The sequence below is a fragment of the Meles meles genome, chromosome 4 (genome assembly GCF_922984935.1).
Source record: "Meles meles chromosome 4, mMelMel3.1 paternal haplotype, whole genome shotgun sequence".
NCBI lineage: Eukaryota > Metazoa > Chordata > Mammalia > Carnivora > Mustelidae > Meles > Meles meles.
In genome coordinates, this window is record NC_060069.1 from 23055753 (window position 1) to 23073158 (window position 17406).

General features: G+C 38.3%; 2 protein-coding genes across 5 annotated transcripts in view; one reads left to right on the plus strand and one right to left on the minus strand.

The window, feature by feature from the left end:
* Nucleotides 1-11491, plus strand: part of CMC1 (C-X9-C motif containing 1) — an 84835-nt gene extending 73344 nt beyond the window's left edge. Inside the window, exons 3-4 of the mRNA XM_046003580.1 lie at nucleotides 7569-7659; nucleotides 11041-11491. Of these exons, the coding sequence (XP_045859536.1) occupies nucleotides 7569-7659; nucleotides 11041-11161 (212 nt within the window). The 3' untranslated portion in view covers nucleotides 11162-11491. The remainder of the gene's footprint in view (nucleotides 1-7568; nucleotides 7660-11040) is intronic.
* A 2045-nt stretch (nucleotides 11492-13536) lies between these two features.
* The window catches only part of AZI2 (5-azacytidine induced 2), a 37648-nt gene continuing 33778 nt past the window's right edge, over nucleotides 13537-17406 (minus strand). For 3 of the 4 annotated variants that reach the window (XM_046003572.1, XM_046003573.1, XM_046003574.1), the window contains one exon: nucleotides 13537-15610. In XM_046003572.1, the coding sequence (XP_045859528.1) occupies nucleotides 15198-15610 (413 nt within the window). In that variant the 3' untranslated portion in view covers nucleotides 13537-15197. The remainder of the gene's footprint in view (nucleotides 15611-17406) is intronic. The other variant, XM_046003575.1, reaches the window with a different exon arrangement.

Genomic DNA, 17406 nt, shown 5'->3' on the forward strand with positions numbered 1-17406 from the left:
GGGAAACTCTTTCTCTCTCCTTCTATTCTGAATGATATCCTTGCTGGATAGATAATTTTGGCTGCAGATTTTTTTTTTTCTTTTCAGCACTTTGAATATATCATGCCACTTTTTTCTGGCCTGTATACTTCCTGCTGAAAAATCAGCTGATAACCTTATGAGGTTGCCCTTGTGTATGACTATTTTGTATTCTCTTGGTGCTTTTAAAATTCTCTTTATCATTACTTCTTGCCATTTTAATTATTCTGTGTTTCGGTGTGGACTTCCTTGGGTTGATTTTGTTTGGAGCATTCTGTGCCTCCTTGATCTTGATTTCCCCAGATTTGAGATGTTTTCAGCTATTATTGCCTCAAGTATATATTTGCCTCCTTTTCTTTCTCTTACCCTTCTGGTATCTCCTATAAGGTAGATATTATGTTTGAGTTCCCTAAGTCTATTTTTATTCTGGGTTTTTTGGTTTTTTGTCTCTCACCTACTCTGCTTGATTACTTTCCATTACTTTGTCTTCTAAGTCACTGATTTGTTCTTTGGCTTCCTGTACTCCACTATTTATTCCATTTGGTGTTTTTTTTTAATTTCATTTATTGAGTTCTTCACCTATGAGTTTTTCTTTTTATGTTTTCTGTCTCTTTGTTAAGGGTCTCACTGTCTAGTTAGTTTATCTTTATGATTTATTACTTTATTTTTTTAAGCTTTTCTTTATTTGACAAGGAAAGAGAGAGAGAAAGAGCACAGCAGGGGGAGTGACAGGCAAAGGGAGAGGGAGAAGTAGGTGCCCTGCTGAGCCAGAGAGCCCGATGTGAGACTTGATCCCAGGAACCTGGGATCATGACCTGAGCCAAAGTCAAACATTTAACCAACTGAGCCACCCAGGTGCACTCTGATTTGTTGCTTTATTAATTTTTCGATCTTTTTAAAAGATTTTTATTTATTTATTTGACAGAGATACTGTGAGAGAGGGAACACAAGCAGGGGGAGTGGGAGAGGGAGAAGCAGACTTCCTGTGGAGCAGGGAACCTGTTGCAGGACTTGATCCCAGGACCCTGGGATCATGACCTGAGCTGAAGGAAGATGCTTAACCACTGAGCCACCCAGGCACCCCTGATTTATTGCTTTAAGTTCTCTATCAGGCCTACTACTTTTCTCCATTTTGCTTAGGTATCTTGCTATGATTTTATTCTGTTCTTTCATACAAGACATTTTCCTCTGTCCTCAATTTGTCTAACTCCATATGTGTTTTGTTTTTTAAGATTTTATTTATTTATTTGATAGAGACAGCAAGAGAGTGAACACAAGCAGGGGGAGTGGGAGAGGGAGAAGCAGGCTTTCCTTTGAGCAGGGAGTCTGTTGTGGGGCTTGATGCCAGGACTCTGGCATCATGACCTGAACCAAAGGCAGATGCTTAATGACTGAGCCACCCAGACGCCCCTCCATATCTGTTTTCGTGTGTCTGGAAAGTTAGCTACGTTTCCAGCTCTTGAAAGTAGTGGCCTAATGAAGCGAGGTCCTGGAGTTCCCTGCAATCAGTGTCCCGTGTTCAACCAGAACTTGACACTTCAGGGCTGTCTTCTGTGTGTGTTGCGTTCACCCTGGTATCGTGGTTTGGCCTTTCTTCCTACCGTCCAGCTCTTTCCAGTGGCTCTCTGCCTGTTGTGGTCACTGTTTGCTTCCTGTGGTGTTGGTGGACCAGTCAGGGGCCACCTTGGGCTTGAGTTGCTTCAGTCTAGAGGTGGAGTAGCACCAGACTGCACAACACTTTTCCCTGTGTTGTCCCCTGAGAAGCCTTCGTTGGTGGGTACAAACTGCAGTCAGACTTCTGTCTGCCCCCATGCCACTGCTGGAGTTGCCTTTGGGACTAGTGTGTGTGGTTATCTTCCCTTCTCTCTAGGACAGGAGTCACTTTGGAGTGGTGCTGTCCCTGTCATGGCTGCTTGCATACTGCCAGGCTTGTGGTTCTGCTTTGGATGGGCTCTGGCCAAGAGTGTATTGGAGCAGGCAGCGCTGTAGAGGCTCAGTGTCATGGGTGGTGCAGTGTTAGCAGCATTTGCACGTGTGGGGATGGCAAACTGTTAGCAAGTTAGGTGGCAAGTGTTGGTGCCAGGCTGGTTCCTGCAGGTAGCCGTGTGTGTTTGCTAGTCACAGGAGAGCGAAATGGTGCTTGCCAGCTCCTTTGTCCCTGGAGGAGTCCCCCGGTGATCCTTGTCCCTCCAGGACAAGCCCTGAGATGACTAAACTAACTCTCCCTTCTTTATGCCCCAGACATTTTTCACACACTGCCTCCCTGCTGTATCTTCCAAGGCTCTTGGTTGTGCTGTCTCTTTAAGGATAGGGACTCAGTTTCCTCTTACCCTCCCAGCTATCCCAGAACTTGAGCCAACTGAGGCTTAGTGTTGCCAGTGTAAAGCTCTGCTGATTGTAAGAACTCATGAAATTTGACCTCTTTGGTGTTCAAAGTCAAATGTTATGGGAATTTGTCTTTCCCATGTGGACTCTCCAGTGTGAGAGTCAGTTTCTCTTTCTTCTCTGCACACCTGACATTCCTCCCCACCATGCTTCCACCTATCTTACCCTCTTTGAGGTGGCCTCTTTGCATTTCAAAATGGGGTTTGTTGCCTGTCTTGGGATCATTTTCTGGGTTATTTATACCGATGTGAATGTTACCTAGTTGTATTGTGGGACAGGGTGAGCTTAGAGTCTTACCTACTTTGCAGTTTTCCCCAGAAAAATCTCCAAGAACTGTTTTAGAACCTACCCAATATTAATGTGTCATTGCCCTTTGGTTTTACATAAGTAGAAGTCATCTGTATCCCAAGTGTTACATTCTAAATGCTTTGTCAGAATCATATCTTCACTCCCATTTAAAATATGTTCTAACAGATGTAGATAATAAATCTGAGTATCCCTCTCAAGCTTTTTAATTCCTTTTTATATCAAATTTTTGCAAATATCTTCTCCCATTCAGTAGGTTGCCTTTTCATTCTGTTGATGGTTTCCTTTGCTGTGCAAAAGTTTTTTATTTTGATATGGTCCCAGTAAGTTATTTTTGCTTTTGTTTCCCTTGCCTCAGGAGACTTATCTTTAAAAAAAAAAAAAAAAAAAAAAAAAAAAGTGTTCCCAAGGCTGACATCAAAGAGATTACTGCTTAATGTTTTCTTCCAGGAGTTTTATGTAGTTTTATGGTTTCAAGTATCACATTTAGGTCTTTAATCCATTTTGAGTTAATTCTTGTGTGTTGCGTCGTACAGTGTCCAGTTCCATTCTTTTGCATGTAGCTATCTAGTTTTCCCAGCAACATTTGTTGAAGAGACTGTCTTCCCCATTGAATATTCTTAACCCTTTTGTCAAAGATTAATTGCCCATAAGTGTGGGTTTATTTCTTGGTTTTCTGTTCTGTTTAATTGATCTTTTTGTCTGTTTTTGTGCCAGTACCATACTGTTTTGATTATTACAGCTTTATCCTATATCTTGAAATCTGGGATTGTGATCTAGCTGTGTTCTTATTTCTCAAGATTGCTTTGGCTGTTCAGGTTCTTTGTGGTTCCAAATCTGTTTTAGGAATATTTGCTCTAGTTCTGTAAAAACTGCTGTTGGTATTTTGGTAAGAATTGTGTTGAATCTATAGGTCTCTTTGTGTAGGATGGGCATTTTAACAATATTTGTTCTTCCAGTCCATGAGCTTGGAATATCTTTCCGTTTGTTTGTGTTATCTTCACTTTCTTTCATCAGTGTTTTATAGTTTTCAGAGTATAGGTCTTTTACCTCCTTGGTTAAGTTTACTCCTACATATGTTATTCCTTTTGGTGCAATTTTTTAAGTGGAATTGTTTTAATTTCTCTGTTACATCATTATCAGTGGATAGAAACACAGCCAATTTCTGTGTATTTGTTTTGTATCCTGCAAGTTTACTGAATTCATTCATCACTTCTAATAGTTCTTGGGTAGAGTATTTAGGGTCTTCTGCATGTGATAACATGCCATCTGCAAATAATGACAGTTTTATTTCTTCCTTACCAATATGGATGCCTCTTACTTCTTTTTCTTGTCTAATAGCTACAGCTAGAACTTCCAATACTTTGTTGAATAAAAGCTGTGAGAGTGAACATCCTTGTCTTGTCCCTGATTTTTAGCAAAAGCTCTCAGTTTTTTACCATTGAGTATGATATTAGCTGTGGGTTTTTCATACATGACCTTTATTATATTGAAGAATGTTCCTTTGGAACCTACTTTGCACTTGCATTCTGTCAGATGCTTTTTCTGCATCTGTTGAGATGATCAAATGGTTTTTAATCCCTTTGTCTTGTTAATGTAATGTATTACATTGATAGATTTGTGAATAATGAACCACTTTTGTATCCCTGGAGTAAATCCCACTATTGTGAATTTTTAAATGTATTGTTGAAATCAGTTTTCTTAGATTTTGTTGAGGATTTAGGCATCCGTGTTCATCGGAGACGTTGGCCTATAGTCTCTTCCTTTTTTGTAGTGTCTTTATCTGGCTTTATATCAGGGTGATACAGGTCTTGTACAGTGAATTTAGAAGTTTTCTTTTCCTCTTCTATTTTATGGAATAGTTTGAAAAGAGCAGGTACCATATTCTTGACATTTTAAAGAAAAAAGTCTTGAATGTTATCTTTAAATGTTTTTTTTTAATTTGAAATAACTTTTTAAGCTATCTGTTCTTACTGTTTATTGATATTCATTTGTATTTCCTTAAGATGTACTTAAGTGCATGAAATTTTCTTTTCATAATCTTCAATGGTAATGAATTTAAATTATATATAGGCATATAAGCTTTAAAATAACATTGAAAGACAAAGAATTTCTATGAATATCTTAGAATACCATTTTAGAAATTAGTTGGCAATATTGACATCATTATTATATGAATGTTTGTTAATGTGGTATGAAAGCAAGATCCTCATTAAAATCTTGTAGCTAAACAAGTGACAAAAACCTTACAAACAGCTTGAGGCTTTAGGCCAGTCACGGTTATTCCAAGAGATTTGGACAAGTGTGAAAATATACAGACTGTGCCTTTATTGTAGTCAGAACACAGGGATGCTATCTTGCATCAGTTCCCTCCTGAGAATATTTTTATTCATAATAGGGAAAACGGATCTGAAAATAATATAATGTGTAACCATTCTGTTGTGAATCTGTCAAATGTAAAAGTATTGGGTTTATTAATAGCCATCGTGTTGGTGTTTTCCAGGAAAGGAGGGTTTTGATCACCTAGGATATTTTCATTAGGCAAATTCGTGATGCTAATGATCTTTCTTCTAGACACTATCTGAGCATGGACTGGTCTGCTATAGGTCTAGTGAGATGTGATGCAGAGCAATCAGCCCATGACTCATCACCACTATGGAATACGGCAGTTCCCTTACAGAAGCCCTTCGCCAGATTCAGTCACTTCCAGGTTAACTTTATGTACATACTCCCTTTGAGGATTTCCTAGGTCTTTTTCTTTTAAGATTTTGTTTATTTATTTATTTGAGAGAGAGAGAGAGCATGAGCACAAGTGGGGGGGGGAGGGACAGAGGGATCAGGATAAGCAGATTCCCTCACTGAGCAGGAAGCCCTATATGGGGCTCCATCCCAGGACCCCAAGATCATGACCGTAGCTTAAGATGCTTAAACTGACTGAGCCATCCAGGCATCCCACAAACCCGGTCCCTAGGTCTTAATTCTTACTTAGCATCATCACCGTTGCTTGTCAAAAAGCAGATTTTAATATCATTCTTTAAGTAGAGAAATTCACATGTAGGAATACTAGTGACATTCCAGAGTGAAAGTTAATGGACTTTTATAGCTATGTAGCCGCCCCTCAGGATCTCCCCTGATAATGAGCTGATTATAAGTCTGTTCTGCCTTTTTGAGTTGGAGGGAGTCCTTAGAGAGCACAAAGGAAATTGCCTTGGTCTGATTTGGCTCAGGAGCCCAACTCATGTGCACAGAATGGAACAGAATATTTGTAGTTGAGGTAGAAAAGGAAAGCTGAGTGGGTACAGGGGTCGGAGAGCAGCGGTGGGACTTCCGGGACTGGAGAACAAGCAGCTGAAGGAAGAGAATCCTAGGTGTCTTTGATGTGGAGTGTTACTGCATGCTCCCTGCTTTCATGTGATCACACACATTAAACTGTTTGAATTAAAGTCATTGCCTGCATCTCTCGGTCTTGTTCCTGTTCTGCCGCTTCTCCATCAGAGTATGCTGTGACGTTTCAGGCAGACACAGATGTCTGTGCTGTGGGGCTCTTGTCCCAGCACAGCCCCTCTCCTCAGGTTTTTTTTTAACGCATTTAATAGATCCCAGTCGTTTCCAGTTTGCTTAGGTTTAAAACTTTTGGTTAACATATTCTATGTCATCAGGGAGACCCCTGAATTACCTGCTTACTTTAAGATAATTATAAATTATATCCTCTAGTAACTAGAAGGGTAATAGCTCAAGAAAAGAGGGAAATCTTGATAATTTTGCATTAAAGGAATTATAAAAGATACTCAGAAGATACTGTGTTTTACCTATAGCTTCTCTGCGAGGGTGATACTGAATTGAAGTCTGACATGGAAATGGTTCGTTACTTAGAGCAGACTGGAGATGGCAGAGCCGAAACTAGAGCAGCCAGTGGACAAGAGGAAGGACCAGAATAGTCAGGAGAGTAGCTGCAGCAAAGCACACTGTCACTGTCCTGTGGGAAGAATAACAGAGGACCCAGTCTGACTTTCCAAAATGGACTGGATCAGGGCGCCAGGCTTCTCTGAGTTGGGAGTGTTAAGAAGGCAGGACACCAAGGGATCAGTACAATTTAAAAGGCAAACTACTAGAATAGAAATTTGACAGAAAGCTGTTTCCAGGGACATCTAAGAGTTGACCTGGGAATGGAGTGGGAACTCTATTATCAGATAGGAAGGCCCTTTGGCAGGGTTGGCTTAAAGCAGGTGCCTTGATGGCATCAGGTGTCCTGCAGAGACTAGCAGCCAGAGGCCCGTGTCTGCAATCAACTCCCCTTTTACCCTTTCACTCATTTCTTGTAAAAGATACCCCTCTTCTGTGTTAGGAATCTTCCTTATTCTCCACATCCCTTCTGTGTCTGTGAGGCCTCCTCAGAGGTCCTCTCTCCCCCCTTTCGGAGTCCATCCCTTATTTCTGCAAAGTTAATGGTGTTCATCCTGTTCTGCCCTTTATTCGTGTGCATGTCTTCTCTGGAGTGTGTACTATGTGCCAAGCATAATCTAATAGACGTTAAATGGTGAGTATTTTATGAGACTGACGCGCTGCCTACTGCGCTAAGGAGGCTATGGTGAGTATTTTAGAGCTGTTAAAAATTAGTAGGAGTGCCTACTAAGCCGGTTGAGTGGCCAGCTGATTCTTGGTTTCAGTTCAGGTCACGATCTCAGTTCAGGGTCATGGGATCAAGCCCCGTGTTGGGCTCTGTACTCAGTACGGAATCTGCCTGGGACTCTCTCTCCCTTTCCCCCTCCCCCCACGCTCTCTCTTTCTCTTTCTCTAATGAATCTTTAAAAATTTTGATATAACTGCAAGTTGGTTTTTTTCTTTCCAAACTTTTTCAGATTTTACCAAATGTTGCAAGGACTCTGGAATCCTTATGGTAGTAAAATGCCGGAAAGAAAATTCTGCATTGAAAGAATGCCTAACTGCTCAGTAAGTAGTCACCACATTGTTGGTGCTTCTCTGTGTTTTTAATACATGTAGCAGGTAAGACTGGTATTTAAGTCATTATATGTAATAGATTCTGTACTTCGCCCCATCAGATCTTTGATATTGTTAGCTCAATCTGAGATTTCAGTTTGTTAAATATTAAGCAACATTTATTTATTTATGAAAGGTCTTATCCAGTTACATGGGTCAACATTATATCTGATTAAAAATATAAGGTCAGCAAACAAAAATGCAGGATTTTTCATATGACAGCAAATTCCTTTTCATGAACAGGTTGAGCTGTAGAATATATTATAGATGGGCTTATATTTGTCTCTTCTGACGAAAAGGTACTGAATTAGATGATTTGCCAGCCTTGGGATTTGGGGATTAATATAATTTTTAACTCCTGGGAAAGTTGTAATAAATCAAATGAAGGATACAAAGGTAAATTTAGATTTTTGAAGGTAATCAATTTTAAAATAATTCTTAAATATCATGTTCACTGACATTTAGTTGAATATTAAAGTAAAAATTTCAAAATTCTTGGAATGCAGGTGCTTTCTTTTTTTCAAAGACTTTATTTTTTTGAGAGAGCAGTACCAGGGTATGGGCAGAGGGAGAGGGAAAGAATGTCAAGCTGACTCCATGCTGAGCTCAGAGCCTGATGTGGGCTTGATCTCACAACCCTGAGATCATGACCTGAGCCAAAACCAGGAGTCGGACACTCACCTGACTGAGCCACCCAGTCACCCCAGGTGCTTTCTGTTGTATCTCCCCACACATTTTATTGTCTACATTATTGATGATATTGCAGAATACTTTAGTATTGTTAACTGACAGTTATGAGGTCTTTTTGGTTAACCCTTATTTCCTTCTATACTTCTCTAGCCCTTGAAACATAGGTCCGCATGGTTTGATGCTTCCTTAGGGAATTATATAAAAAGTGATTATCTGAATCAAATATTTGTATTTGTTTTTGAAACAACTAATATATGTATACATTTAAATTTACAAACTTATTTTAGAATTCTATAATTAGAAGACTTGAAAAGTTAATCTCTACATTTATGAATGAGGAAACACCCTTACTTATGGGCCAGGACCTGCACTAAGCATTTCATCGGAGAGTAAAAGTTCCTTCTGTGACTTGTTTTTCTTCCATTTCTATTCCCTCATGCTCCCAAGAGATGTGTAATGAATAAACGAACCTGTTAAACTTGTGACTGAATTTAAATCCTGTTGTATATTAAAGGATTTTTATACCTCAGTTTTAGCCATCATAATAACTTGTTCTTAGTTTGCCATATTATCCATCCCTCTCAGATGGGCATTATTAGAGCAGAGGGGCAGGAGTGCCAGCTGTGGAGAGGGCAGCCGGGGCTTACCTTCTGGACCAGCCAGAGCTTAGCTAGCCATGCAGCCTCAGGCAAATTCCTCACAGAAAATGGGAAAATTATTCCTCATGGAGTGATCGTGGGGGACTATACATAAACTCATTACAACAGTGCCTCGCACATAGGAGGTAGTCAGTAAATGGTAGCTCTTTTTAAAAATTGTACTTGTTTTTGTTAATCATTTCAATATCCTCTATCTTTTACCCCCTGGAAATAAGGAGAAAGAACTTCTAGTCTGTTCTGGGGGAAGGGGCTGGGAAGGGTTGGAGGAGGCTGCTTCTGTTTAGGAGAGAAACAGTACACGAAACAAAGAGGGTTGTGACATTTGCTGAAAGTAGACGGAGCTAAGGATTTTACTACTTGACCCTAAGTCTCAACAGTCTCTTTCTTCATCTTGGAATAAGAAAGTACTCTGCTTTACTGTGAAATGGAGTTAACCACTGCCCTCTCATCTTTTCATAGTGACATCTTGAAATATGAATGCTTGTTCTCTCTTCTCTCTCTCATTTTCACTCATTCCTTAGTAAACAGCAGTCTCGCTTCTGCCCCCTTCCACTGGAACTGCTGCTCCTCAAGTTTCTAATGGGTTCCTGGTAGCCAAATGCAGTGAATTGCTTTTCATTCCTTCCTTTTACTTGACCTCCAGAAATTCCTTAAAATTCCCTTCTATCTGGCTTCCCTTGCACTCTTTCCTGTTCCTCCAGCATCTCATTTCTTCTCAGCCTTTTCTTCCTTAACCGATTCCTTAAAATGGGTTCCCGGTTCTCTCCTCATGCTTGGGTCTGTGAAAGCTCAGTTTGCACTCATGGATTCAGTTACTTCCTATAGGTCATGACATGTTTCTGCTCTCTTCGGGTCCCAAACTGAACTCCCCTCCTTTTCCTCCTCCTGCATCATGTGTCTAGAATTTAGACTCCTGTCTCTTAACTCTAAATGGTCATTTCCTATTGATTTTATTACCTACATCTCCCCCAGATCGATTTTGTCCTTTTCATCCCAACTTCTCCTCCATTAGCTTAGGTCCTCATCATTCTTCTCTGTTTTTTTGTGGTAGTTTACTTATTACTGGGCATCCTGCACCGAACCCTGCTGCCCCCTTTTGGCTGTAACATGTGGCCCAACTCACCTACGACATAAAATTGATCTTCAAGTTTCTATTAATAGTGTCCCATTGCCTTTAGGATAGATTTCGACTTCTGGGTATGGCATACAGTGGCCTTCATGATGTGGCTCCTGCCCTGTCTAGCTTTATCCCAGGCCCTTTCTCTTATGTGCATAATCTGCTGTAATGGTAGTTATTTGCAGTTCGTCGTCGTTTTCCCTCCTCTTTGTGCCTTTCCAGTGTGCCTTCAGACTGGACTTCTCTCGTCCGTTAAAGTGTAACTCCTGCACTTCTTGCCACCTCTCCTTTCCCCACTTCTCTCCCAGGTTCCCATGGTACACTGGGCCATACCTCCGGCACAGCACTTTGCATCCTTCCTTGTGGTGCAGCTTTCCTTCCTGTTCCAGAACACCATGAGCTCCCTGAGGATAGGCGCTGTGCTTCTAATCACTCTATCCTGCCATTCAAAAAAAAAAACCACTAGGTCATCCCCCTTGCCCTCTTAAGCAGGTTGATAGCCTAATGTTTATAGTAAGTTTATGACCATTTCTTAAAATCTACTTTTTTTTTTAAAAGATTATTTATTTATTTATTTGACAGAGAGAGATCACAAGTAGGGAGAGAGGCAGGCAGAGAGAGAGAGAGAGAGGAGGAAGCAGGCTCCCCGCCAAGCAGAGAGCCCGATGCGGGGCTCGATCCCAGGACCCTGGGATCATGACCTGAGCGAAAGGCAGAGGCTTTAACCCACTGAGCCACCCAGGCACCCCAAAATCTACTTTTAAAGATTGTACCTGGTGAAATGTCTGAATATTATTAAACCAAGTTTATATTAAAAAGACTCGTGAAGTTTCACTTTTTTAAAAGATTTTCATTTCCTTCTTGTAGTTATAATGATCCAGCCTTTTTTGAAGAATGCAAAATGGAATACCTGAAGGAAAGGGAAGAATTCAGAAAAACTGGAATTCCTGCCAAGAAAAGGCTACAGAAGCTTCCCACAAGCATGTAGGAAAATGTTCAGATACTTAGAAGCTCTGATACTCACGGAAATCATTATCACCTAAAATAATGGACTCAAGGAAGTGTTTGCTTTATCCTAAATTATGGAAATACTAATTTTATCTGAAATAAAGTTTTTTTTTTTTAAATTTTAAAGTCAGGTTTGTCAAATATGGTAGGAGTAGTAAATAGTTTTGGTCTATGGTCTGCCTGGTCATCATGGATTTTTTGGTAAATTTTCCACAACTCCAGTTCTGTAACAGAGATACTGAGATTTAGGGTTCTATTTAGACCTTATATTCCTTTTGTCCAGTGTATAGGCTAATGGGTAATCATAGGGATCAGAAGTAACCAAAGTAGGGATGGACAGCCGTCAGGTGTTAACAAGGCAGTATAGCAGAATAGTGATGAACCAGAATCCTTCTTATTAGGTATGTAACCATGGAAATAATTTTCAGTTATTGTGAGTATTATTGCAAGTAAGTAGAGTATTTAGGACAGTGCCTCAGATGTGGTAAATGCTCTTTAATGGTTGTTAGTAGTAGTAAAGGATTATTTGGAAACAGATAAAGAAAGAGATGAATTAATTTTACTTATATGTTTGATGGACAGTTTCCTAAAATGAATTATGTTCCTTGACCTGTTCATTTGGTTACTGAAAATATTTTAATGATTTCAGGAGCTAATGTAAAAAATTGTCTGAGTATAATAATTTGGTTCCAGTTTTTTATATCAAAACTTTTTTCTTCCATGAGCTGTTAACTCTCCACTATAGTCAACGGCAATCAGTTTTTATTTTTATATATATATGTATATATATATATATATATATTTACTTATTTCTCATTAAAATCACAAATTACTACATCTTAGGACAAGATTTAACTTTGACCCCTATCCCATAAAATAGATGTGAGATTATTCCGTTTTTAAAGGACTTAGTTTAAAGCAGATAGGATCCTAAGGAACCAGTGTGATGCTCAAGTTCCATACTTTACTCAAGTGACCCACTCAAAGAACTATTTTACTCTTACTTGAAAACCAAAGAAACCACATTTTCCCAGCCCACAGATCAAAAGGACGATTACTAGAGCAGACAAAAGCAAAGCAAATGTAGAAACCTAGAGACCACATACCATAGGCGTCATGAAGCCTATGTTCTTCTGTTTGCCTTTCAGTACCTATTACATTTCTTTGCACACAGGACCTTACTTTTAATGATGCAAATGAAGAAAAGGCAGTTAATTTAAAAAGCTAGTGAAATATATAATCTGTGGCTAATTTATAATTTGGATGACAATCAGAGGAGCTAAATTTTATGTGGAAAATTTATTTTCTTTAGATGTCACTTTCTCCACAGGTACTGGAATAGTAGTATGTAAGTATGTTCATTCCTTTGCCAGAAACTAAACCATGTATCACAGCCTTCAGGATATCCTGCCTAGCCACCAGACTGTCTTCTCTAAAACAGCTGCCTCAGTTGTTGTCTTGCTTCTTCATTCATACGTCTGGCTGAAGCTATTTCTGTGAAGAAATAGTGCACAGATTTTTTTCCCCTAAACATCCACCTTGTTCATGTAGCTTCTCTGGATCAGATCAGTATGGTTTTTCCATGATTAGGTCTCAGGTCTTTAAGTCTGAATTTTCTCCTACTTACTTGGTTTCTAATGTTTCCCATAGGTGTGTCCCTGCTCTGCTTAGGAATTAGGTTCCATTTGGGCAGAATCTCCATTTCCTTTTAAAGAAGATGCAGATTTTATTTTCACTAATAGAGATCAAGAGGAAGGAGTGAGTGGCTTTTTGTTGTTACCTGTGTTCTCTTCATTCTACTATATAAATGTGAACTGGGTTATAAAAAGCTAAAGATTAAAGGTATTTCCAACCCCCAGTTGGGCTTGGTGCTCAGTGGAGAGAGTCTGCTTGAGATTTCTTCTCTCCCCTAGCCCCCACAGGGCTTGGTGCTCAGTGGAGAGAGTCTGCTTGAGATTTCTTCTCTCCCCTAGCCCCCACAGGTAAATCTTTAAATTTTTTTTTCCATCTCAAATAGATTTTCAAATGATGGGCCATTCCCATTTCTCTTTGAATCTTACATACAACGGAGATGATTATAAAGCATACATTTTTAAATCTGTGGCTGGTTAAAAGTTTTTGGTTAATCTTTATCGGAGTCCTTCCTACACATCATTTATTTAGCATTTTACACTGTAAAGAACATACAACCACTGATTTTTAGCCACCTTCTTGTTCATATGGAAGAACATTTTTCCACTTAAAAGAACTGGTTTAACAAGACAAATACCTGTTACATGAATCAAATGAACAACTAACAATTAGTACCTGACCTTGGAATATAAAGGCAAGGACAGTATTTCACATTCGCTTCAATTTCAAACAAAAATAATTTATTTTAATTAAACAGTTTCTTGGCATTGTTCAAAACATTAACCAAGCCATTATCTCATACTACTTCTTTACAAAGGAAAGTTTCCAACCTTGGTTTAAAAAAAGACAAACCAGTAAGCTACATTAGAGATTAGATAGAATATATAGTCTATGCAGCCACATGAGAAATAGTTTCTGCTGCTTTGTTATTACACAGGTAGTTGCTTCCTTTAGCTAAAGCCTGGAGTCTTGTATTTGTTTTATGCATATTGGGTTTTGTTCTATTACTTGGCAGGAGATTGTACTCCCTGGAGTCAGCTGTGTTCATTGGTCAGAATAAATTCCAGGATCTGACACCAATTCCATTAATCACAGACAAGCTTGAATAAGTGAGTAAGATAATAGAAAGACAAAAATATCTGGTGAACGGTGAACATTGTTTATGTATGTATGCTATTCAGTTAATATAGAAGAGATCTGAGATATTCTTTTGAGTTCAAGATATTTGAAACTGTCTATCAAAAAGGATAAAGGCCTCCTACATGAAACACTTTATCTCAGGCAAAAGATGTATAAGCCAACTAATACATTATATTACTAATATGTTAATACCACCACCCTGTAAGAATTTAGATAGATTTCCATGTAAAGCCATCCTTGTTATATGCTTGTTTATAAATGATAGGCCACTTAGAATCAAAAAGTCTGGGGACATTTCATGATTGTACCATATCAATACAGCACAGAATTTGGTTTATAGAATTACAATTCCTTAATTTGGTTCATGAAAAATCACTATCTCAATGAGTAAAATGTTACATTTGAAATAAACTGACAATTTATAAGTTGCTCTACATAACTAGCAAGTACAGACTCTGATGAAAATGACTTTATTCAGTTACATACTTAGATTTTCATTATGGACCACTGATGGCACAGATTTAGACTAAAACCTTTGTGGTGCTCTTTCTACTTCTCATTGAATACTATAGAATTATAATAGTTCACACACATCTTCACTTTTCAGTTAGGATTTGAGGAATGTACAGGACAAGGTTGGCTTTGATAATCAGGTTATTTCAAGTCTTAACACTGATTAAAAAAGTCTTAAACTTTGAAAACACAATAGCATACGGAGATGGAATAACCTGTAAGAGATGCTATTATTTAACTACAACACTTTGTCTTTATTCAGTAGAAGGTCAGCAGAAACATAACATACTCATTTTGCCATTTGCTCTTTTTTGCAACTTAAAGCAACTTACAATTTGTCTCATATTAATGGCCTCTTATTTTTATGAATGGATATTTAGGCATTTCACATGCTTTATAAAACCATGTCCAAGAAATTTTAATTCCATTCTTTATGTGAGGCTGTTATTTACAATTACTATCAAAGGTAAAATTGTCTCTTTAAAACACCTTAAGTTTATTTATTAGTAAGTAGCATATGTCTGATTCTTAGCCGGAACGTGGAGCTGGACAGTGCTCTTTCATACTGGAAAATCAACTACATAATGTGGAACAGTATGTGCAAACGTATATACCGAAGAACTCTGCAAAAGTTTAATCAAAATCTGCTTTCAGTTTGTTAAATATTTTCTTGAGAGTGCCACTGAGGGAGATACAATAACCTCATGACCAAACCATGAATCTCTTCAGAATTAATTCTTATAAAGACAGTTTTGATTATGTTGATCCAAGTAATGCAGTGGTGGCAGGTTGGATAAAGGCAAAGTTTTATTTTTAGTTTCCCCAAATGCTGTCTCACTTGATTTAGGAGGGCTTGGGAATACCCAAGAATTATCTTCCAGAGAATTTCTGCCATAAGAGCTGTGTTCCTGAAAGTTAGGACCATCATGAAGAATGGATCGCTCATTATCTGTCCACGATTGGAGAATTGCTTTCTCTGATAAAACCTTTATATCTCCTGTTAAAGGGGAAGATGTGGTATGGCAAACACTTTTGCCATTTGGTGAGAGGGGGGAATGTCTTTTGTATGTTGCAGTAAAATTCGCCAAGTGCAGTTTTGTGCTGTCTTTCCCAAGGTCTTCCATGCATCCTGCTGGGGCACAGGCTAAAAAGAAAGCACAGGCTAAATGTCAGTTGTGAAGGCATTTGTGATCATAACACTTCATTAATTTGGTTAAATGTAGAACTGGAAATAAAATTAACATTTCTAAGTTTGCATGACCACTGGGGCACTGACTTGAAGATCGATGAAAAATGATCTGAGTTCTAATTCTGGATCACTATTTACTGGCATTGTGACTTTTAGATAGGTAAAGTCATTTGAGTGCATCCGGGTGTCACTTCTCTTACCTGCAAAATGGACATAGTAATCTTGTCCTGCCTATATCACAGAATAATTAATGAAGATGAAGAATTCCATACTTTAAGAAGTTAGAAGCCAATAAAGTTAAAATACAGAAAGGATCCCCTTCTTGGCTCATAATGTGGCTAGAAAATGTTTGCAGACTACATGTCAGTGGAAACTAAGCTGTTCTAAAGTAATGTTTTGTTAAATATAATAATCCTTTGCTTATTCAAATCTTTTTTCCAGAGGTGCTTCAAAAGTAAATTTTTTCAGAAATAATTACATTGTGAATTGATCCAAAGGCTTTTATGGATAAAAGTTTGAATACATAATAATCTGTTTCTTAAATAAACACATATTTCTGCTGTGGTTACAGTAATAAGTTAAGGAAAAAAAATGTTTAGTACACACATAATGGCTTAGAAAACAAACTGCTTTAAAGCTGTTATTTAGTGATAGCCAACATAATGGTAGTATGAGCTTATGAGCTTCTCTGCCCCTTCCAATTTAACCAACTATGGCAAAATGCTAGGAATTAGAACAAAGACTTGAATCTATAATTTTATAAAAAATTGAACCACATTATAAGCTCATTGCCTTTTTTTCTTGGGAAGAGGGATAGGAGGAGAAGTAGAAGTTAAAGGTGCTCAACTTCTGGACAAGGGTGATCTGTAGATTAGAAAAAAGGTGATTTAGTCTGTCTCTACTCCTCGAAGCACTGAGTGCTGCAGTTACGAGTGGTGGCCTTGAGCCTGCCACTGTTTTTGTATGCTAGAAACTTTATGGTTCAATACACCAAAAGACATCCTTCATCAGCTTGGAAGGGACATACAAATGAGTTATTAAATATGGAAAGAGCATCCCTCCTATATTATTCTTTGGAAATTATTACATAAAAACAGAGCCTCACTGAAAACTCCCTACAAGATTATTCTGTGTTCCTTTTAAAAGAAGGAACTTCCCCATCAACATACCTTGACTTCATATGTAACCCTGGCCACTGGAAAATTCAAGGGCAAAATGAACCATAAATTAAGTTGGAGCCTGCCAGAGCACTGTATTAGTTTTCCTGATTCATAAATAACTCTCACGAAACTGAAAGGAGTTTTGACTTTAGTTTTCCTTCTTCTGTACTAGTAAAAACTCCTGAGGAATTTATAAAACAAAATTTCCTTGTGCTCTCTTTAGCAGCAATACGAGGTGCATATAATTTTAAATTAGGTGGTAGTGAATATTCTTTATAAAAAAGTCACATCTCATTCCTTTTAAAATAAACTTAAGGCATTCAAATTTACAACTTTTCAGAAATATACCTATTACGTAATAAGTGCAAATGCACTGATTGAGGTATAAAAATAGCTTTGGCAAAATAGCCACTACTACATTAGCCCAAAACTCAAAGTTTAGTCAGCCACGCAGTTACATATGAAAAGCAAATCAATGAAAAATTTTTATTGAAAGGAATAAGGGAATAACACCTGTTCTCCATTCTAAACAATCTATACTTTATGGAAAGAAAAATTAAGTTTACCAAATGAACCCAATAAATGCATCAA